At 58.7% G+C, this 19,106-nt stretch overlaps 2 protein-coding genes across 3 annotated transcripts in view; one reads left to right on the forward strand and one right to left on the reverse strand.

Moving 5' to 3' along the window:
- Positions 1 to 19,106, forward strand: part of SH3BP4 (SH3 domain binding protein 4) — a 104,947-nt gene that overhangs the window by 13,510 nt on the left and 72,331 nt on the right. Inside the window, exon 1 of one of the 2 annotated variants that reach the window (XM_066345208.1) lies at positions 9,198 to 9,306. The exons of the other annotated variant lie outside the window; for it this stretch is intronic. The gene's annotated coding sequence lies outside the window, so the exon portion shown is untranslated. Of the gene's footprint in view, positions 1 to 9,197; positions 9,307 to 19,106 lie in introns of those variants that run through there. 2 annotated transcript variants of the gene reach the window in all.
- Positions 15,531 to 18,958, reverse strand: LOC136379053 (uncharacterized). The gene is made up of 4 exons (XM_066346521.1): positions 18,823 to 18,958; positions 16,922 to 17,056; positions 16,564 to 16,628; positions 15,531 to 16,424 (listed from the first exon to the last, which is right to left on the reverse strand). The coding sequence occupies exons 1-4, from the start codon at positions 18,956 to 18,958 to the stop codon at positions 15,531 to 15,533; spliced, it is 1,230 nt and encodes a 409-aa protein (XP_066202618.1).

The raw sequence follows: 19,106 nt of genomic DNA on the forward strand, positions 1-19,106 counted from the left end.
TATTTATTGTCCTATTAGCTGGGAAGTCTGCAGCATTGGCTCTGTGCCTCTGTGCCGTCCAGTGTCTTTGCACTCTACCTGTAAACTCATTCGTCGTCTTTACAAGTCCCCGAGGCGAGGGACTCTTGCTGTGTCTCTGTGACAGATAGGGAAACCAAGGCCCCAGAGGGGTAAGGGACTTGTCCAAGCTGTGAGTGCAGCAGCCAAGATTTGAGTGCAGATGGCCAGCTGTTTGCACTGGCCTGCCCCTCGCTGGGGGCCAGGTCTCCCCCAGGGTAAGGAAGTCCCGGGGTGAGCAGGGCGCTTCCCACCAGACTGGGAAGCAGCGTCGGGGTGCTGGGCTGGGGGAGGGCAGGCAAGGTGAGGTGTCAGGTGGGATGGGGGTGGGCAGGTGATAGCCAGGGGTGGTCTGAGGGGGGTGATGCCCGTCCACCGGCAGGAGCCGAGGCCTGACGACAGGGGAGAGACCCTAATGTGGGCAGGGCAGGGAGCTGGCAGGAGGGGTCTCCATTTCCTCCCCCCCCCCCCGCACCCTCCCACTTGGCAAGCACACGTGAGCCCCGCTTTTGTGATGAATGGCATTGTGTCTACATACTCCCCTCTTCTCCATCGAAACTGTCAACTGTCAAGGTCACGCCATGCCAGGCACCAGGCGGGACACTCGGTCGGGATAATCTAGAGCCCCAAGTCCTTAGTTAGCACCGAGGGGTGGGTAGATGTTTTAGAGATAAATCTTTACACCCAAGACGCCTGCCCTCACATTCTCCGTTTCTGCTTGCTTTTCTGATGAGCCATTTTTTTTTTGTCAGACGAAGAATTAGTGCAGTGTGGGAAGCGCCCTGCTCCGAGGGTCGAGGTGCCTCGGGCTTTCCTGACGCCCATCCCGCGAGGGTGGCCACGCCCAGGGCCACGCAGTCCTCCGGAGCTGGTGGAACGGGTGGTGGGCAGGGACCGGCCGCGCCCACCCAGTCCACCAGTGCACCCGGCACTTAGGCCAGCTCGGCGATGACTGGGATGGACTGGTGGAAAGTTCCGGAATTGCCTCTTTGGCTGTTTGAACTCAGAGGGACTCTTTGGAGGCAGCCACGTCACTCAGACCCTGTGTGTATGTGGTGAGGTGGTGACAGCTGTGTACCCTGCTCTGAGTGCTTGAAGAGTGACCCGGTGCGTACCTGTGGCCAGGTGATTCTGGTTCTGCCTCAGAGCAAGAATTACCCACCTTTCTTTTCAAGTACTCTTTTCTTTTCCCTATTTTTTCCTTTTTCTTCCCTCTTATTTTCTAGTTAACATCTGGTATTGGGATGGGGGGGGGGCGTACAGATTTCTACTTTTGACTTTATTGAGGTCTCAAAAATGCTTTCCAGCACTTTCCCTGGATGGACGTGGGGTTTGACACGGATCACTTAGACTGAGCTCGTGGATTATGTCTGTCCTTGGTCGTGTGCCATGTGGTGCATCTGTCGGGCCGTCCGACGTCGGGAGCCGGGCGCGCGGTTCCCAGCAGGGCTGGTCTTGCCGCTTTCTTTGGATCAGCCCTGACGGCTCTCTTCCTGCGCGTTCTTCCTGCGCCATCGTTGGCTCTGTTTGTCCCTTTGCAGTTTGGTCCGTCTCAGAATCCTCCGTTTTGTGTGTATGCAGCGTTCCTGGTCCTGATGTTACCTTTCTGATATTCCTTTATTGTTGCGCTTTCTGGGTCAGTTTGTTGTAGGTTTATCTCACCTGAGATAGAAGCTATTCTTTTCACTGCGCCCCCCCCCCCCATTGAGATAGTTCATATTTGGGATGATAACGCGTAGGGTTGGTTCTGTCATTTCCTCTTACTTGAAGAGTTTGCTTCTCGGGCCTTGTTGAGCTTTCTGTATAAGTAGGAAGTGAGGCCGCGGACCTCGGCTCTAGTCTCCCGCGCTGTGACCTCTAAGAAAACAAGTCAATGCTGCCCCGCTTAGCTTGGGTGGGTGTCACGAGCGGGTGCCATGTTAGTGCCCCTGGCGGCTGCTCCCTGGGCAGAGTGACAGTGTCACCGGGGCCTGCCTCCCTGTCCCTCTTCCCAGCGTCTGCGGGCAGTTTTCACTTCTGTGCTGTTGAGTCTGTTAATCTTGCTACCTGTATGTCATTGCATCGAGTATCTAACTTGTGTGTTTGTTTTTTGCAGTATTGCACGGTTTTGATTTGTGTGTGTTTAATGCCTTGGTCTGGGGGTGACTCTGGTGAGAATCTGGCTAGGTTCCATCCCCCCAAGCCAGTGCCCAGGGTCCCCTTCCTCTGTGTTTGGGACGTTGTGTGTTATTATCTGTGCAGATGGGTTTCTGCGGGACTCCACAGCCGGATGTTGTCCCGTGTGCTCTGACTTTGAGTGGCACGGCTCTGTCACCCAGCTCTCTGCCTGGGATGCCCACTCCCTCCCATGTTCCTGCTCATGCATTCATTGGTTCCCTTGCAGACAGGCGTGGTTGCCCTCAGCGTGCTGGGCCCGGTTCAGTCATGGAACTCGCCCTTGTCTGAGAACTGAGCACCCCCTCTGAGCGCGTGTCCTCTGGGCCCGCAGACTCCCAAGCCCCCCGGTTTTCCCAGAGTAAGCCTGACTCCGCAGCGTGGCACCTGGGGTCTGACTGGCCAGCCCAGAGCATTTTCTCTCTGGCCCGCCCTTCCCTGCTTCCTCCCACCTGACCCCGAGATGCCACCGTGTTCCCCTCGGTGGGCTGTGTGCACTCCCGGCCTGACCCCCAGATGCCACCGTGTTCCCCCGGTGGGCTGTGTGTGCACTCCCGGCCTGACCCCCAGATGCCACCGTGTTCCCCCGGTGGGCTGTGTGTGCACTCCCGGGCTGACCCCCAGATGCCACCGTGTTCCCCCGGTGGGCTGTGTGTGCACTCCCGGGCTGACCCCCAGATGCCACCGTGTTCCCCCGGTGGGCTGTGTGTGCACTCCCGGGCTGACCCCCAGATGCCACCGTGTTCCCCCCGGTGGGCTGTGTGTGCACTCCCGGGCTGACCCCCAGATGCCACTGTGTTCCCCTGGTGGGCTGTGTGTGCACTCCTGGGCTGACCCCCAGATGCCACCGTGTTCCCCTGGTGGGCTGTGTGTGCACTCCCGGGCTGACCCCCAGATGCCACCGTGTTCCCCCCGGTGGGCTGTGTGTGCACTCCCGGGCTGACCCCCAGATGCCACCGTGTTCCCCTGGTGGGCTGTGTGTGCACTCCCGGGCTGACCCCCAGATGCCACCGTGTTCCCCTGGTGGGCTGTGTGTGCACTCCTGGGCTGACCCCCAGATGCCACCGTGTTCCCCAGGTGGGCTGTGTGTGCACTCCCGGCCTGACCCCCAGATGCCACCGTGTTCCCCCGGTGGGCTGTGTGTGTACTCCCGGCCTGACCCCCAGATGCCACCGTGTTCCCCCGGTGGGCTGTGTGTGCACTCCCGGGCTGACCCCCAGATGCCACCGTGTTCCCCCCGGTGGGCTGTGTGCACTCCCGGGCTGACCCCCAGATGCCACCGTGTTCCCCCGGTGGGCTGTGTGTGCACTCCCGGCCTGACCCCCAGATGCCACCGTGTTCCCCCCGGTGGGCTGTGTGTGCACTCCTGGGCTGACCCCCAGATGCCACCGTGTCCCCCCCGGTGGGCTGTGTGTGCACTCCCGGGCTGACCCCCAGATGCCACCGTGTTCCCCCCGGTGGGCTGTGTGTGCACTCCTGGGCTGACCCCCAGATGCCACCGTGTCCCCCCCGGTGGGCTGTGTGTGCACTCCCGGCCTTTCTCCCGCCCGTTTCAGTTCCAGTGCATTGGTCAGAACCCAGCGGCGAGCCTGGCGCTGAGGACTGGCCGGGGCGGCGCCCTGTGTTCCTCCCGGGCTTGGAGGAGTCTCAGCAGGACTGCTGCACAGTCAGCCTCCTGCGTTGGAATCGCCAGTGAGCGTCACTTACAGGCATGACTCAGCTTCCAGCCCTGGAGAGTCATTGGCCTGAGGCTGGGGCCCCGGCCACCCTAGTTCTGAAAGCATTCTAGGTGACTGCCCAGCCAGAATGAAAATCACCGGCTTAGAGTGACCGCCTAGGAATCCGTGTCTTGAATGGAATCGTTCCTGAAATGATGGTGGTTCCTAAACTTTTGGTGTGGCTAAGTTTGTCAGTTACAAACGAGAAGGATGAGTGCTTTTGCAACAATTCCAAAGTGTGCAGAGACCTGGGAAGTGAGAAGTGATTCCCTCTCCCCCCCTGGAGAGGGCTGTGCGTCTGGGCTCTTGACTGCGCTCCCCGGAAGCCGGCCTTGAGCTCTGGGCCGTGACTTCTGGGGCTGGTTCCCTTGGCCGTGCGGGCTCCTCCTGAGGACTGGCTGGCTCGGGCAGCTGTTCCTGTTTCCCTTCTGTGTGTGAGCGTTGGGCAGCAGTCTTCAACCGGTGGGCCACAGGAATTTTTAAAACGTGCAGCACCTGACTATTCAGTCAAGGGGTACTGACCTCCTTCCCCTTAGATTGTCAAGTAAAAATAATAACAACAACAGTCAACATAACAATAGCCATTGGTGTCAATACCCTATCTTGAACTACACTGCTCACAAAAACGAGGGGACCAGGGACCAGGGGACGTGCAGACACTCCAGTGCTTTCAGCCCGTTGTCAAGTGCATTTTCACCAATGAAATAAAAGTTGGTTTTGCATCTCATTTGCATAATCAAACAACTTTCTTTGAGTCATTGTTTGCTTTTCCGATGTTATTGTTTAATAAAAAAAAATCAAATGCTTCTTTTTTTTATCCCTTCATATTCATTTTGAAATATCCCTTAATTTTGGTGAGCAGTATATAAACATATAGGTCGTGTAATAGAGTTGCATCTTATTGGTCACATCGCATAATAAGTTTGTGCCTGAGTACTGGGTGGTTCTTGGTACCAGAAATTCTTACATGCCCCCGGACCTTTGCAACCGCCATTCTGATGTCTATGTACCGAGAACTTGACTATTCCAGATAGCTCGTGTCCAAAATAGGATCACATACTATGTATCTTTTTGTGACAGGTGTATTTATTTCACTTAGCATAACATCCTCAGTGTGCATCCCTCATCCACGTTGCAGCCTGTTAAAATACTGCCTTCCTTCCAAGGCCAATGCCCTTCCCTTGTATGTAGGGACCACATTTTGTTTCTCTGTGCATGGCCATTTGGCCTGCACCTCTTGGCTGTCGTGAATAGAGCTGTCGTGAACATGGGTGTGCAAATACTTCTTTGAGACCCTGCTTTCATCTTTTGGCTACATACCCAGAGGTGGGATTATTTTATCATATGATAATTTAACTTTTAAATCAATTAACTAATTTACTTGTTTTTGAAAACTCTGAGAAGAGCAGCCACCCAGTGATTCTAAAGATTGTACGTTGACTGTGTTTCCCACCGTGGGTGGATCGCTTGACGTTCCTACCGGCAGGGCACAGGGGTCCAGTGTCTCTAATCTCACCAACACTTGCTATTTTCCGCTTTTTCTGATGGTCCCCAGCCTCGTGGGGGAGCGGTGACAGCGCCTTGTGGTTTTGACGGACATCCCGAAGGATGTGGGGCGATGAGCATCTCTTCCTGGGCGTGTTGGCCGGCCCGCCCCTGTTCAGTATTTCTTTACTTAGATGTTCTGTCAAGGGATTTCGACGATCCGTTTCCTCTATGAGAGACTGAAGCTGCTTGTGTTAAACGTGAAAACTCAAGTGAATTGATTTAGATATCACGGGTCTCTCCCCTTTCACGGGTGCTCAGGGAGCTTACTTCTGAACAGACCGTTTAGAAGGGGGATTTCCTCCCGTGAAATTGGGAACAAGCCTCCCCTGGCGTTACTCCCAGAAAGCCGCCTTCCCCCTTCCAAACGGTTTAAAGGGTCGATGCGGTTCAAGTCCGTCGCCGTGAACACCACGTAGAGAACACGCTCGTCGCCCTGCGGACGGGAAAGCCGAGGAGAGAGGCCACCCGGTGACCCTAAAGATGGCCCGCCGACCGTGTTTTCTCTTGGTTTATGAGTAACCTGGGCTTGTCACGGATTTGGGAACTAGACCCTGAGAGGGAAATCAAAAGTCACCTGACAACCTACCTATCACTCATCGCTGTCAGAAAAGTCACGCGGGCGTTATTTCAGAAATGGGGTCACCTGTGCTCACTCTCACAACCCGCTGCTCCACCTGGCCACACTGACGTCACCTGTGTGCTATCCAGCTCCTGAGCCACGCCGGCCAGGTGCCAGGCCACCTCCCGGGAGGGACTGGCCTCACTCTCCTGGCCCCTGGCGCTGACAAGGGTCAGCGTGGTTCACCATTCCTGGGCACTCCTCGGGGTCAGCTTTTGCCTTCCAGCCCTGCTGTCTAAGATGGGGGGGTTCAGCGAGCACCCCCAGCAAGGTACACAGCGTCCCCGGCAGCCCCAGCACCTTAGGGGTGGCTGGCTCCAGGGGTGAAGCGCCCACCCTCTGGGGAAGGGGTGCGTGGGCAGGCCTGTGGGGACGACACTGAGTGTCTTCTCTTGCTTCCTTGGCCCCCGTCCCTTCCTGAAGCCGGGGTTTGGTGGTGGGGGGTGGCTGGCTCCAGGAAGCGCCCACCCCCTGGGGAAGGGGTGCGTGGGCAGGCCCGCGGGGACGACACTGAGTGTCTTCTCTTGCTTCCTTGGCCCCCGTCCCTTCCTGAAGCCGGGGTTTGGTGGTGGGGGGTGGCTGCAGGCGGCACCGCCCACATGGGCTGTGAGCCTATTTCCTAGTGTTTTTTCTGGGTCTAGTGTGATAGGTGTGGTTTGGAAGGTTTGCCTGAACCGTGGAGCAGGAATGTTTTCACTCTTCTCGGAGGGTCAGCTCCTGGCCAGCCGTGGGAAGAGGTCCTGCAGGCATTCCTCCCTCATTCGGGACCTTGACCCCACAGGCTGCCCTGCAGGTGCTGCGCTGGGTGCTGCCCATTGCGGGAGGAGGGGGGGGCGGGTCTTCCTGTGGACACTCAGCCCTAGGCGAACAGTGATGACTTGACTTACAACTCGGGGTGCACTGGGCCCCCTTGGAGCCCAGCGGCTTCTGGAGTCTTCAGCTTGAGTCGGTCCTGAGGCTGCTGGCCCTACGAATTATCCGGAGCGGCCCCTCAGCTCCCGGGGACCCTGGGGGCTCCCCCCCACCACTGCACGAGTGAGCTTTCTCACCCAGGGACAGCGAGGGGTTCGTTGCTGGGCACAGCCCCCCATCCTTGCAGCACCCTGCTATTCACGAGCTGGTGTGGCGTGCTCTGCCCTTTGACCCGTGGCTTGAGGACCGGGTGGGAGGAGGACTGGAAGGAATTGGGAGGGTCTGAGCCAGTCAGCGCGCCCACACTGGGGATGCCCCCCCCCAGGCGTGGGGATCTGTGATGCAGATAATCATAAAACTTACCCCGATGAGGGCGTGTGCCCTGTGTCTGGCACCCAGCTCCGCCCTGCCCCTGGGAGCTGGCCCAGCCCAGGGGGGGGGGACTGCAGGGTGACAGTGGGGGGGACTGGCTGTCTATGAACTGCGGCGGGGCAGGAACTGAGCCTTCCACCTGGTGGAGGCAGCGGCTTTGCATTGGGACTTTCTCAGCAGATGAGGCGCTCGGTCCCGGCTTGAGGAGTTAGCTGTCCCAAGGTGGAATCCTTCCAAGTGGTGGCGGCGGTGACAGCAGCTCCATAGCGACAACTCGGCGCTCGGTAGGTGCGGGGCAGTGCGGAGTGTGCCTGAGCTGCCACCCTTCTCCCTTGTCACCTGCCGAGGTCACAGTGCAGGACTGGAACGCAGACACCCAGCGCCTGAATTCCACGGGGAAACAGAGCTTTCGTCCACCCCTGCCTGGGGAACTCCTGCCCCATTCTAGAATCCTACCCGTGAGGCAGGCACTGGGGGCGTCTTCATTTAGCAGATGGGGAAACTGAGGCACGGAGCAGCTCACCCAAGCTTTGAGGGTCAACATTCGAACAGAAGTGGGCCGGCCTGGAGCATTTCATCCTGACACCCCCTCCCGGCTCCTCTTCCCAACAGGGCTGAGAGGAGGGCGTGTTTCTCCTCCTCCCACTTGCCCCCCATCCTCGGTGACCCCCCAGCCCTGTGGCTTCAGGTCCCGCACACACACTGAGCTCTCCTCCCACTTGCCCCCAGCCCTGTGAGTTCAGGTCCCGCACACACACTGAGCTCTCCTCCCACCTGCCCCCCAGCCCTGTGGCTTCAGGTCCCGCACACACACTGAGCTCTCCTCCCACTTGCCCCCAGCCCTGTGAGTTCAGGTCCCGCACACACACTGAGCTCTCCTGGGTCACTGATGACGCCGCAGCTAAGGGGTCCTCGGCTGAGCGCAGTGCCTGGGGCCTTCTGTGTCCTCTGAACCTGCCTGCGTCCCCGTAGGGTTTGGGGCTCTCATCTGATGACCCCCGGGAAGGACACACAGACTGGAGGGACCCCATCAGGTAGCCCACCCAGCCGTGCAGGGGGCCACCTTCCCCCCGCACCTGCTCACCTGGCCAGGTGTGTATCCAGGGCCTGAGCAGGGTAGCTGGCTGGCGTCTGGGCTGTCCTAGAAATGGCCTTTGTATAAACACGGGGCAGGTTATCACCTCTGTTTACTTATCCAGCCACTCGGGTTTTAAACTCTTGTTGATGTTAGAGTCAGCCGCTAGCCCTGGGTCTCTAACTCCGAGCCTTCCGCTAGCCCTGGGTCTCTAACTCCGAGCCTTCGGTGGGAACAGGGGGCCTGCGTCTGCGGTTGAGAGGGTGCCCCGCGTCTTGGGGAGGGCTGCCTGCCGCTGAGCGGGGCTCTCACGGCCTTGCGCTGGGTCCTTCCCTTTGCTTGTTTTGTTAACAATGGAAGAGCTTGTGTTTGCAGCCTCTGGCTGGCGGTGGACATGGGGAAATCTCTCCGCAGAGAGGGAGGGTGGGGCCTGGGGGAGGGGGTTAAAAGGTGCCCGGTGACCAAGGTCAACATCAACAGTGGTGAGTCATGTGGACAGTGATGAGGAGGGTACTTCGCCTCTAGCTCCTTCCATGAATTCGTGACCCCAGAGTAACCCTGAGGAAAAAAAACACATCAGGCACCTCCCCGCTGAGGGGCACCTCCAAAATACCTGGCCAGTCCTGCTCCCAACGGCCAGGTTGTCAAAAGCTGGGGGCACCTGAGAAACTGTCACGGGCCAGAGGAGCCTCAGGACACAGGTCTGAAGGTCATGCGATGTCCCGGATAGGATCCTGGGACAGAGAAAGGGACATGGGGGGACACTGAGGCAGCCAGAGGAAAGGACAGATGTTTGTTAATAATAACCTGCCCACGTCAGTTCATTCACGGAACAGATGTGCCGTCCTAAGGTAAGACGTTAGTGACAGGGGTGGGTGTTGGGGACCGGCTGTGTTACCTTCACAGCGTCTGTATGATTTTTCTCAGTTTCTTCTTTGTGGTTCGTGTCTCAGTTCCGGATTTTTGTTTCGTGGTCACCATGAGGTTTGTGTAAAATGTCTTATCTGTACAGCAGTCCTTCCCCACAGTTTTCTGTGAATCTAAATCTATTCTAAAAGGAGGAGTTTATTTAGAGAGTGGCAGGGAAGGCCGGCCGGTGGCGGCCTCTGTGCCGTGTTTGCTCTGCATGTGCGGTGGTCACGGTGGCTGTCTGGGTCCCGGTGCCCCCTGCCAGGGAGAAGCCCGGGGCCTCCGCACCCTGGCCCGGGGCCGCCCGGTTCCTCAGAGCGGGTCAGGCCGGGCCTGTCTCTTGCCCACAGCGCGTTCTTTGTTCTCTCCTGGACCCGACATTTAGAGGTGAGCTGCTCTCCCGGCCAGAGAGGAGCTGGTTTCCAAACACAAACACGATCATCGCTCTGCCAGGTGAACTAGAGAAAGGGAGGGGAGTTAGGGGACAATGGGCCCGTTGATAAACTGCTCTGAAACGAGGAGTCCGCGGTGTTTGGCTTGGGGTGGCGGGGTGGGGGGTGGGGTCCGGTGTCCCTGGCGGTGGCCCTGGTCCCTTCTAACCCTGTTATTCCCTCGGGGGTCAGGGGTGGGTGTGACACATGGGAAGCAGGATGAAACCGTCTCCCCTCGAGGATGGCTGGGTAAAGCAGGTGCAGAGCACGCACGCCACGGCGAGCCCTCTGCTCCCTCCGCTGTTTTCTGCCCGTGCTGAGAGCTGGCACAGGGAGCCCGCGCCGTTACACGCCGTGCCCCGGGGGAATCGCTGAGTGCACACCTGCACGCAGGCCCCAGGCCCTCCGCATTGAGTCAGTGACCCCAAAACAGACGGCTTTCATCCAGGACAAGTGTGGGCCTCCGCCAGCCCTGCCACCTTCCAGCCCGGCCCGTCCCTAATCTGTGCGACACGAACCGCCCGGGGTCTTGTGAGAACGCAGGTTCTGACCCAGGAAGTCTAGGGGGAAGGAGAAGAGGCTGCTGGTCCAGGGACCCCCGCTTTGTGTAGCAGAGGCTCTGTGACCAGCAGCGGTGCGGCCTGGGCTGGCGGTGGGGTGGCCTTTCGGAGGAGCAGGACTCAGGCTTTATCCCTTGGGGGCGGGTCTGACATTTTGTCGGGTGGGTCAATTGGGAGATAAGCTTGAATGTGAGTAAAGCAGGGGTCGGGAACCTATGGCTCGCGAGCCAGACGTGGCTCTTTTGATGGCTGCATCTGGCTAGCAGACAAATCTTTAATAAAAAAAATAATAACGTTAAAAATATAAAACATTCTCGTGTATTACAATCCATTCATTTCCTACCGCTCATGTTCATGGTCGGCGGGTGGCTGGAGCCAATCACAGCTGTCCTCCGGGACAACACCAAATTTTTATTGGATAATGTGTAACGTACACGGGTCGTTGTATGGCTCTCACGGAATTACATTTTAAATTATGTGGCGTTCATGGCTCTCTCAGCCAAAAAGGTTCCCGGCCCCTGGAGTAAAGGGACGAGGTTGGGCTGGAGAGAGAGACGAGGGGTGGACCACTCCGCAAGGTTGAGAGTGGTCCTAGGCGGTCTGTGTGCACGTGTCTGGGTCACCGACAGAGACAAACAGCCGTGTGCCCTCAGGGGCCCCAGCCGTGACCCCGAGCTGCTGTGAGAGTGACCCATCCACTTCAGTCCGCACACCAGCCCCTTGCGGAGACGAGGCGGGTCTGCTGCCTGCCAGGGCCCCAGGGCAGGAGACGCTGGGAGCTGGTCCCCTGGGCCCGGGCAGCCCCACACGGGCGGCTGCTCGGCCGGACAGGTGGCGTTTCCCAGGTTATGTGGTCACACTTCAGACCAGAGCTGGTGGTCGCTGTGCTGGGTGAGCCCTGGAGGCCTGTGCACGTCCGCTGTCGCCCCCTCAGGTCGTGTGACGGAGAGCCAGGTGGCCACTTTGTGTGTCCTCACTCACCAGCCCCTTCCCTGCTGTGCGGGCTTTCCAGAAGGTTCTTCACCTCGCCCCTCTGCCTCTCACACCCAGGCCGGAGACTCCCAGCGCGTTTCAGTGAGAAAGCACCACGTTCCCCACCGAGATGCTTCCGGGGTGTTGGAGAAAATGCATTTCCAGCCCCTTCCTCAGCCGTACAGTTGGGGGAGGGTTTTTCCAGGAAAGGTCAGGATTGGGGATGCTAGACTTCCAGGAGAGACTTGATTCCCCTTTAAGAGGCTGCCATCGCCCGGGGTCGCACGGGGGTTGCTGTCCCTGCTGCTGACGCCAGTTCCTTGTCACTTAGCATCTGTTTCTATGGTGCGTTTCATCACTCCGTCTCAGAAGTGCTCGGTTGGTCACTCATTCACCCGGCATTTGGGAGCCTGAGATGTCGGGGTGTAGAGGGCCCTGACCTGCTGTCAGCCGTGGGCCCTGGAACCCCGAGGCTGAGCTGGCCTGCGCCTGGGCAGCTTGTGCCCCGGGCCATTTGCACCCCCGCCCCGCCCGGTACAGTGAGCTCCTGGGCTCCTTCCCCCACTGCGGGCCGCTCTCCCCGAAGCCTGTGCAGAAAGTTCCATTGTTCCGCAATATTGGCATGACTGAGTCGGCGCTGCAGCCAAACAGGATGTGGTCTGGGTGGCTCCCAGCTTCCAGCCACCGGTGGCTCATGTTTTCAGACGCCTTGAGAGGAACAGGTTCCCCTGGCACAGGGCACTTCGAGGCAGTGGAGGGCAGCCCTGGCCTAAAGGGGGAGAGCCGAGGTCTGCGCCGTCCACAGGGAAGGAGCCCACAGGGAAGGAGCCCACGGGGAAGGAGCCCACAGGGAAGGAGCCCACAGGGAAGGAGCCCGCAGGGAAGGAGCCCACGGGGAAGGAGCCCACGGGGAAGGAGCCCACGGGGAAGGAGCCCGCAGGGAAGGAGCCCACGGGGAAGGAGCCCACGGGGAAGGAGCCCACGGGGAAGGAGCCCGTGGGGAAGGAGCCCGTGGGGAAGGAGCCCACAGGGAAGGAGCCCACAGGGAAGGAGCCCGTGGGGAAGGAGGCCACGGGGAAGGAGGCCACGGGGAAGGAGGCCACAGGGAAGGAGCCCACAGGGAAGGAGCCCGCAGGGAAGGAGCCCGCAGGGAAGGAGCCCGCAGAGAAGGAGCCCGCGGGGAAGGAGCCCACAGGGAAGGAGCCCACAGGGAAGGAGCCGGCAAGGGCGGGGCGGTGTCTGGGCGTCCCCACGCCCTCTGCCCCGGGGGGGGGGGGGGGGGGAGGCTGCCGCCAGGTGGAAGCAGGAGCCTTTGCCCTGGGTTTGGCGAGGAGCAGAAGAGAAGGATGTCCAGGTGGGGCCACGCTCCTAGGTCGGGGCCGGTCAGCTTCCTTGCAGGGCAAGGTGAACCCACAGGAGACAGGGGGCACTTCCGAGGCCCCACATTGTGCAGGGCACCTGTCCTGACTATTCCATGTGTGCCAAGGGACCAAGCCACGTGGTCCCTGAAGTCTTGAAAATGTTTGGGTCGGATAGAAAAAAGCACAGACACGGTGAATGCTCCTATAGACCCGTGCCCAGACCACTCCGGCTGAGAAGTGGAACTTGACCCCTAACTTTGAAGTTCCCGGTGCCCCCTGCCCGGCCCCACGTCCTCCTCACCTGCCTCCCCCAGAATGGGTCACTCCCGTGTGTGCCACGCAGTTCAGGCAGCCCGTCTCGAATGTGGTGGGTGTCATTCCCCTGTGTTTATCGTGTTACCACAGAACCATAAACACGTGTCCCTGCGCCCTGTCATTCGTGTTTTATGATTTCTAACCTCCGTGTCAGCAGGACTGTGCCCTGTGTGTGGCTGGCCGGCCCGACTGAGGGGCCCCAACGGTCTCCACCTCCCGGTCTTCACACCCCGTGCGACCCCTGCCCTGATGTGAGTGTCCCGGCAACCCACACAGTGCGTCAGACGTGACGGGGGCCACGTCCGTGATGAGGTTAAGATGGGGGACAGGCTTTTTGTCTCGCTCGTTTTGAGGAAGCAAGGAGCCGGACGGAGAGGTGGCCGGAGAGGTGGCCGGGAGCTGAGGCCCTCAGCGAGGCGAGGTCAGGTCCGCTGGGAACGAGCAGGTGTCCGACTCATTTTTAATTTAATCTTTCCTTGTGATTGGCCGTACCCACGACGCTCACTGCCTCTTCTGATTTCTTCCGATGCAGAGATCCTTTGCCTGGATTTTTTTTGGTGGTGGTGGTGGGGGGGGAGTCCATTTTTTCTTAATTTCTAAATTGTCGTCCTTTGAAATGTTCTGGAAAAGAACCCTCGCATGGCTATGAGCGTTTGCAAGTGTCGCCTCCCAGTGCGCAGCTGGGCCACGTGGACTTTCAAAGCCCGGTGAGGCACGGTCCCAGTCCTGTCCCGGGGGGTCATCTGCGGTCCCAGTCCTGTCCCGGGGGGTCGTCTGTGGGCAAAGCCCGGTGAGGCACGGTCCCAGTCCTGTCCCGGGGGGTCACCTGCGGGCTTGTTTTTGAGGTGTGCCCCATCCTGGCCCACGGTCTCCCTGCCTCTGGCATCCCACCTGGGCAGTGGGCTCCTGCTGATCGCAACTGTTTGACGGCTGCCTTCCTGTGAGGCGGAGCCTGGGCCCCCTGCGTCCCTCTCTCTGGCTCAGCCTCCAGTCTGGGTGGGCTTTCCTGTTCCAGCACCACGTTTGGGTCTCTTAGTCACTTTGGAGGCTCTGTGAGTCAGCACGGCAGCTTGAGCTCGTCCCTCTTCTCTTCTCTTCTCTTCTCTTCTCTTCTCTTCTCTTCTTTCCCTCCCTCCCCCCCTCTCTCTCCCTCTCCCTCCCTCTCCCTCTCCCTCTCCCTCTCCCTCTCCCTCTCTCTCTCTCCCTCTCTCTCTCACCGTTTTAAATCTGCGTCCTTGTGGCCTCTGGGGAAGCGTCCTTGTGGCCTCTGGGGGTGACCGCTTCCCGGGAGGAATGCAGGGTCTGAGCAGGGGTGGGGGTGGAGGGGGTGTGCCCAGCCGTTTAGAGCAGATGCATTCCTGGAGAAAGTTAAAATTAGAAAGAGCTGCTGCGTTTCCTGCCATTCCTGGGGCTGATGTTTGTTTTCACAAGGATTCTTCTGGTAACAATCTGTGGTCCGTTCGGTGGGATGGGAGGTGAAGTCATGATTTTTGCGATGGAGGTGATGTTGCCATGGCGATCTTTGTTGTGCGGAGCCGCTTGCCGCTTTGTTTGTGAATTCTTACAGAATTATGCCGGAATGAAAGAACAGTATCGAGACAGCCCCTTTTAACAGCGAGCGAGAAGTATTTGAGTTGAGGGTTGTGTGTGTGTGTGTGTGTGTGTGTGTGTGTTGTTGTTGTTGTTTTAAACTCTCTCATGAGAAGTAACTGTTGTGGAGAACGCCTCTTTGTTACTGAACTCCGGAAGGAGTAGATGTTAGCTCCACGGTGAACTTGGCTCCTGGTCACCCCTCCGCCGCCCCACCCAGGCCATTTGCCACCTCTCCCCTTGAGACGGGAAGTCTTGGCATACATCCCCTGGGAGTGGTTCAGTCCGGAGGGGCCACCCTTGTACCCCCATCGGGCTGCCAGGTGTCGTGAGTAAAACGGGTGGACACCCAGGTACCTTTGACTGTGGAGGACACCAAACACTAAAACTGTTGCCGTGTGTCTGAAATTCAGATTGAAGTGGGCACCCTGGATTTTATCTGGAGACCTTAAACCAGGGGTCCTCAAACTACTGCCCGCGGGCCGCATGCGGCCCCCTGAGGCCATTTATCCGGCCCCCCGCCGCACTTCCAGAAGGGGCACCTCTTTCATTGGTGGTCAGTGAGAGGAGCATAGTTCCCATTGAAATACTGGTCAGTTTGTTGATTTAAATTTACTTGTTCTTTATTTTAAATATTGTATTTGTTCCTGTTTTGTTTTTTTACTTTAAAATAAGATATGTGCAGTGTGCATAGGAATTTGTTCATAGTTTTTTTATAGTCCGGCCCTCCAACGGTCTGAGGGACAGTGAACTGGCCCCCTGTGTAAAAAGTTTGGGGACCCCTGCCTTAAACTATCCCCGCACCCCCAGACCTACTCTTTGTGCCTTGGTTGTGGTATCTTGTGTTGTGCGGGCCTCTCCCGGGTGAGGCGGGCCATCGCCTGCTCTCGTGGGCTGACCGTGCTCGTGGGCAGACCTGTGGCTTTGCTAGGTGTGTCTACTTGGTGTTGGATGCGTCCTCGTGCGGGTTCTGGGCTGGCCGCTGTCCTTGCCGTGCTGAAGCCCGCAGCCCTGCAGCTGTGGACACACTGTGCCTGAGTCTGGGCTTGACCTCCCGGCCTGTCTGAGGCAAAACCCAGGAGCTGGGGGCACTGGAGAAAGGTGAGGGCATCATCCCCAGGAGCTGGGGGCACTGGAGAAAGGTGAGGGCACCGTCCCCAGGAGCTGGGGGGCACTGGGGAAAGGTGAGGGCATCGTCCCCAGGAGCTGGGGGCACTGGGGAAAGGTGAGGGCACCGTCCCCAGGAGCTGGGGGCACTGGAGAAAGGGGAGGGCACCGTCCCCAGGAGCTGGGGGCACTGGAGAAAGGTGAGGGCACCGTCCCCAGGAGCTGGGGGCACTGGAGAAAGGGGAGGGCACCGTCCCCAGGAGCTGGGGGCACTGGAGAAAGGTGAGGGCACCGTCCCCAGGAGCTGGGGGCACTGGAGAAAGGGGAGGGCACCGTCCCCAGGAGCTGGGGGCACTGGAGAAAGGTGAGGGCACCGTCCCCAGGAGCTGGGGGCACTGGAGAAAGGGGAGGGCATCGTCCCCAGGAGCTGGGGGCACTGGAGAAAGGGGAGGGCATCGTCCCCAGGAGCTGGGGGCACTGGAGAAAGGGGAGGGCATCGTCCCCAGGAGCTGGGGGCGCTGGAGAAAGGTGAGGGCACCGTCCCCAGGAGCTGGGGGCACTGGAGAAAGGTGAGGGCACCGTCCCCAGGAGCTGGGGGGCACTGGAGAAAGGTGAGGGCATCGTCCCCAGGAGCTGGGGGCACTGGAGAAAGGTGAGGGCATCGTCCCCAGGAGCTGGGGGCACTGGGGAAAGGTGAGGACATCGTCCCCAGGAGCTGGGGGCACTGGGGAAAGGTGAGGGCACCGTCCCCAGAGCTGGGGGGCACTGGAGAAAGGTGAGGGCACCGTCCCCAGGAGCTGGGGGCACTGGAGAAAGGTGAGGGCACCGTCCCCAGAGAGTGTAAGTGCCCATCGGGGACTCACCCCTGGGGAGCCGGAGGCTGTGAAGTCGCCTGCGCTGGCCTGCGGAGTGTGGTCCCTTAGCAGGCCTGGGAGAGGTGTCAGCGACACCTGGAGCCATGGTGGGGGCGGGGCTGGGGCTAGAAGGAGGGTCCTGAAGAGACATTCCCTCCTGACGGTGGCTGGAAGGGGGTTCTGTAGCCAGGCACCGAGCACCGGCCTGCCGTGCTCCCGGCAGCCCACGTGAACCGCCTCCCTCTACAGAGCCCTTCCTCCAGCAGAAGAGCAAGGGAATGAGTAAGGACTGAGGTGAGGAGTGAGGGGTGTGCTGTTTTCCATAGGGAACGTGGTGGGCTGAGCAACCGCCCCCAAAGTTACGCACCTCCCGATCCCCGGAACCTGTGACTGGTCCTTTCTGCCGGGGAAAGGGCTTTGCAGGTGTGCTGTGCTGAACCTGTGACTGGTCCTTTCTGCCGGGGAAAGGGCTTTGCAGGTGTGCTGTGCCGAGTTGAAGGATCTGGACATGGGGAGAGAGTACCGTGGGTTATGCAGAAGGGCCCTGCATCTGACGTCATCACCTGTCGTGTTAACCACGAGGCAGAGGGAGACGGGACTCCAGAGGAGGAGCCTGAGGGATGACGGACAGATCGGAGTGATGTGCTGGCGGGGGGAGGGGGGCAGGCCCGGAAACCGGGTGCCCCCGGAGGCCGGGACAGGCGGGTCAGTGGAGTCTCCCTTCAGAGCCTGCAGAAGGAACCAGACCTGCCCGGACCTTGACTTCGGCTCGGTGAACCCGGTTTCAAATCCCTGACCCTCCAATGAGGCGGGTCGGAGAATACTTTTGTCTGTTTTGAGTCGTCGAGTGTTTGGCCATTGGTCACCTTGGCTCTAGGGAAGCAACACAGCCCTCGGGGGATTTGAGGAGGTCACGTGGGAGCAGAGCCCCTTGGTGTAAGGGACTCACGGGGCTCACAGAGGGTTGGGTGGGCTTTCTGCTGACCTGACATGTGGGCTGGGACCGTGGGGCCTGAGTGGGATCCAGGCCCAGCCGAGAACCAGGAATTCCTTGGGAACCGTGAGCTCTGGCGGCTTCCAGCATGGACATGAGCCACAGTGAATTTATATACTTTTAATGCAAAAATGTCAGTTGCGGTATAAATACCCTTCACCTTTCCCCAGATTTCGTCGAGTATAAACGTTTCTTATTGATGGAACAGAAAATATCCTTGGCTTTCTAAATTGGGAATCTCTAACATTGTAAAAACAGCCCCCTGGCGTTGAGCAGCTCTGAGGGGATCGCTCACTGACATCACCCAGCTGTGTTGGTGTCTTGGCCAGCGTCTGGTGCTGGCCTCACATTGTCATCAGTTGTGGTCTGACCCCCTCGCCCCCAGCGCCAAGCCTGAGGCAAGGGTTAGGGTAGGGTTAAAGTTAGGGTTAGGGTTAGGGTAGGTTAGGGTAGGGTTTGGGTTAAGGGTTAGGGTTAGGTTTAGGGTTTAGGGTTAGGGTAGGTTAGTCTAGGGTTTGGGTTAGGGATAGGGTTAGGGCAGGGGTCGGGCACCTATGGCTTGTGAGCCAGCTTGTGGCTCTTTTGATGGCTGCATCTGGCTCGCAGACAAATCTTTAATAAAAAAAATAAAAAGGTTAAAAATATAAAACATTCTCATGTATTACAATCCATTCATTTACTACCGCTCATATTCATGGTTGCGGGTGGCTGGAGCCAATCACAGCTGTCCTCCGGGACAACACCAAATTTTTATTGGATAATGTGTAAAGTACATGGGTCATTGTATGGCTCTCATGGAATTACATTTTAAAATATGTGGCGTTCATGGCTCTCTCAGCCAAAACGTTTTCTGACCTCTGGGTTAGGGTAAGTTTAGGGTTAGGGTTAGGGTTAGGGTTAAGGTTAGGGTTAGGGTTAGGAATAGGGTTAGGGTTAGGAATAGCGTTAGGGTTAGGGTTTGGGTTTGGGTTAGGGTTAGGGTTAGGGTTAGGGTTAGGGTTAGGGTTAGGGTTAGGCTTATATTTTGGGGAGAGGTTAGGGTTAAGGTAAGGTTAGGGTTAGGGTTTAGGGTTAGGGTGGATTAAGGTTAGGTTTAGGCTGATATTTTGGGGAGAGATTAGGGTTAGGGTTAGGGTAAGTTTAGGGTGGGTTAGGGTTGGTTTCGCTGGTGTTCTGGGGAGAGGTAGGCTTCTGTCACAGCAGTGGGGCTCTGGTACAGTGAGATGGGGAAGGGGTTATGCAGAGGCCGGGTGGGTGACTGAGGTCACGGTCACCGTGACTGCTGGGGACCCGCTCAGAACCGTCACTCTGCAGGACGGGAGGCTGGGGCCCGTATTCCGGGGCTGCCGTGGGGAAGGCATTCCTGCTGGCTGACTCGGGGCGGGGGCTGGGCTGCTGTGAGGGGGACATGGTCGGCACCCCCAACCACGTCGGGTGTCTCAGCACGGTCAGGGGCTCACCGATTGCACGTGGGTTCTGTACCCTGATCCCATGTGGTCCTCAGGGAGGCCAGGCTTGACCGCCCTCTGGGGGTCATGAGAAAGGCTGATGGCTCAGC

Source organism: Saccopteryx leptura, chromosome 7 (assembly GCF_036850995.1).
Source record: "Saccopteryx leptura isolate mSacLep1 chromosome 7, mSacLep1_pri_phased_curated, whole genome shotgun sequence".
Taxonomy (NCBI): domain Eukaryota; kingdom Metazoa; phylum Chordata; class Mammalia; order Chiroptera; family Emballonuridae; genus Saccopteryx; species Saccopteryx leptura.

Bases quoted from the DNA above. Each gene is read 5' to 3' on its own strand.
- LOC136379053 (XM_066346521.1), bottom strand. From the start codon at position 18,958: ATGTCCCCCTCACAGCAGCCCAGCCCCCGCCCCGAGTCAGCCAGCAGG. The intron at 17,057-18,822 runs GTGACCGTGACC...CCCCATGTCCAG, and splicing joins GCGGGTCCCCAGCAGTCACG to ATCCTTCAACTCGGCACAGC. The intron at 16,425-16,563 runs GTGAGTCCCCGA...ACCTTTCCCCAG, and splicing joins CAGCCTCCGGCTCCCCAGGG to TGCCCCCAGCTCCTGGGGAC.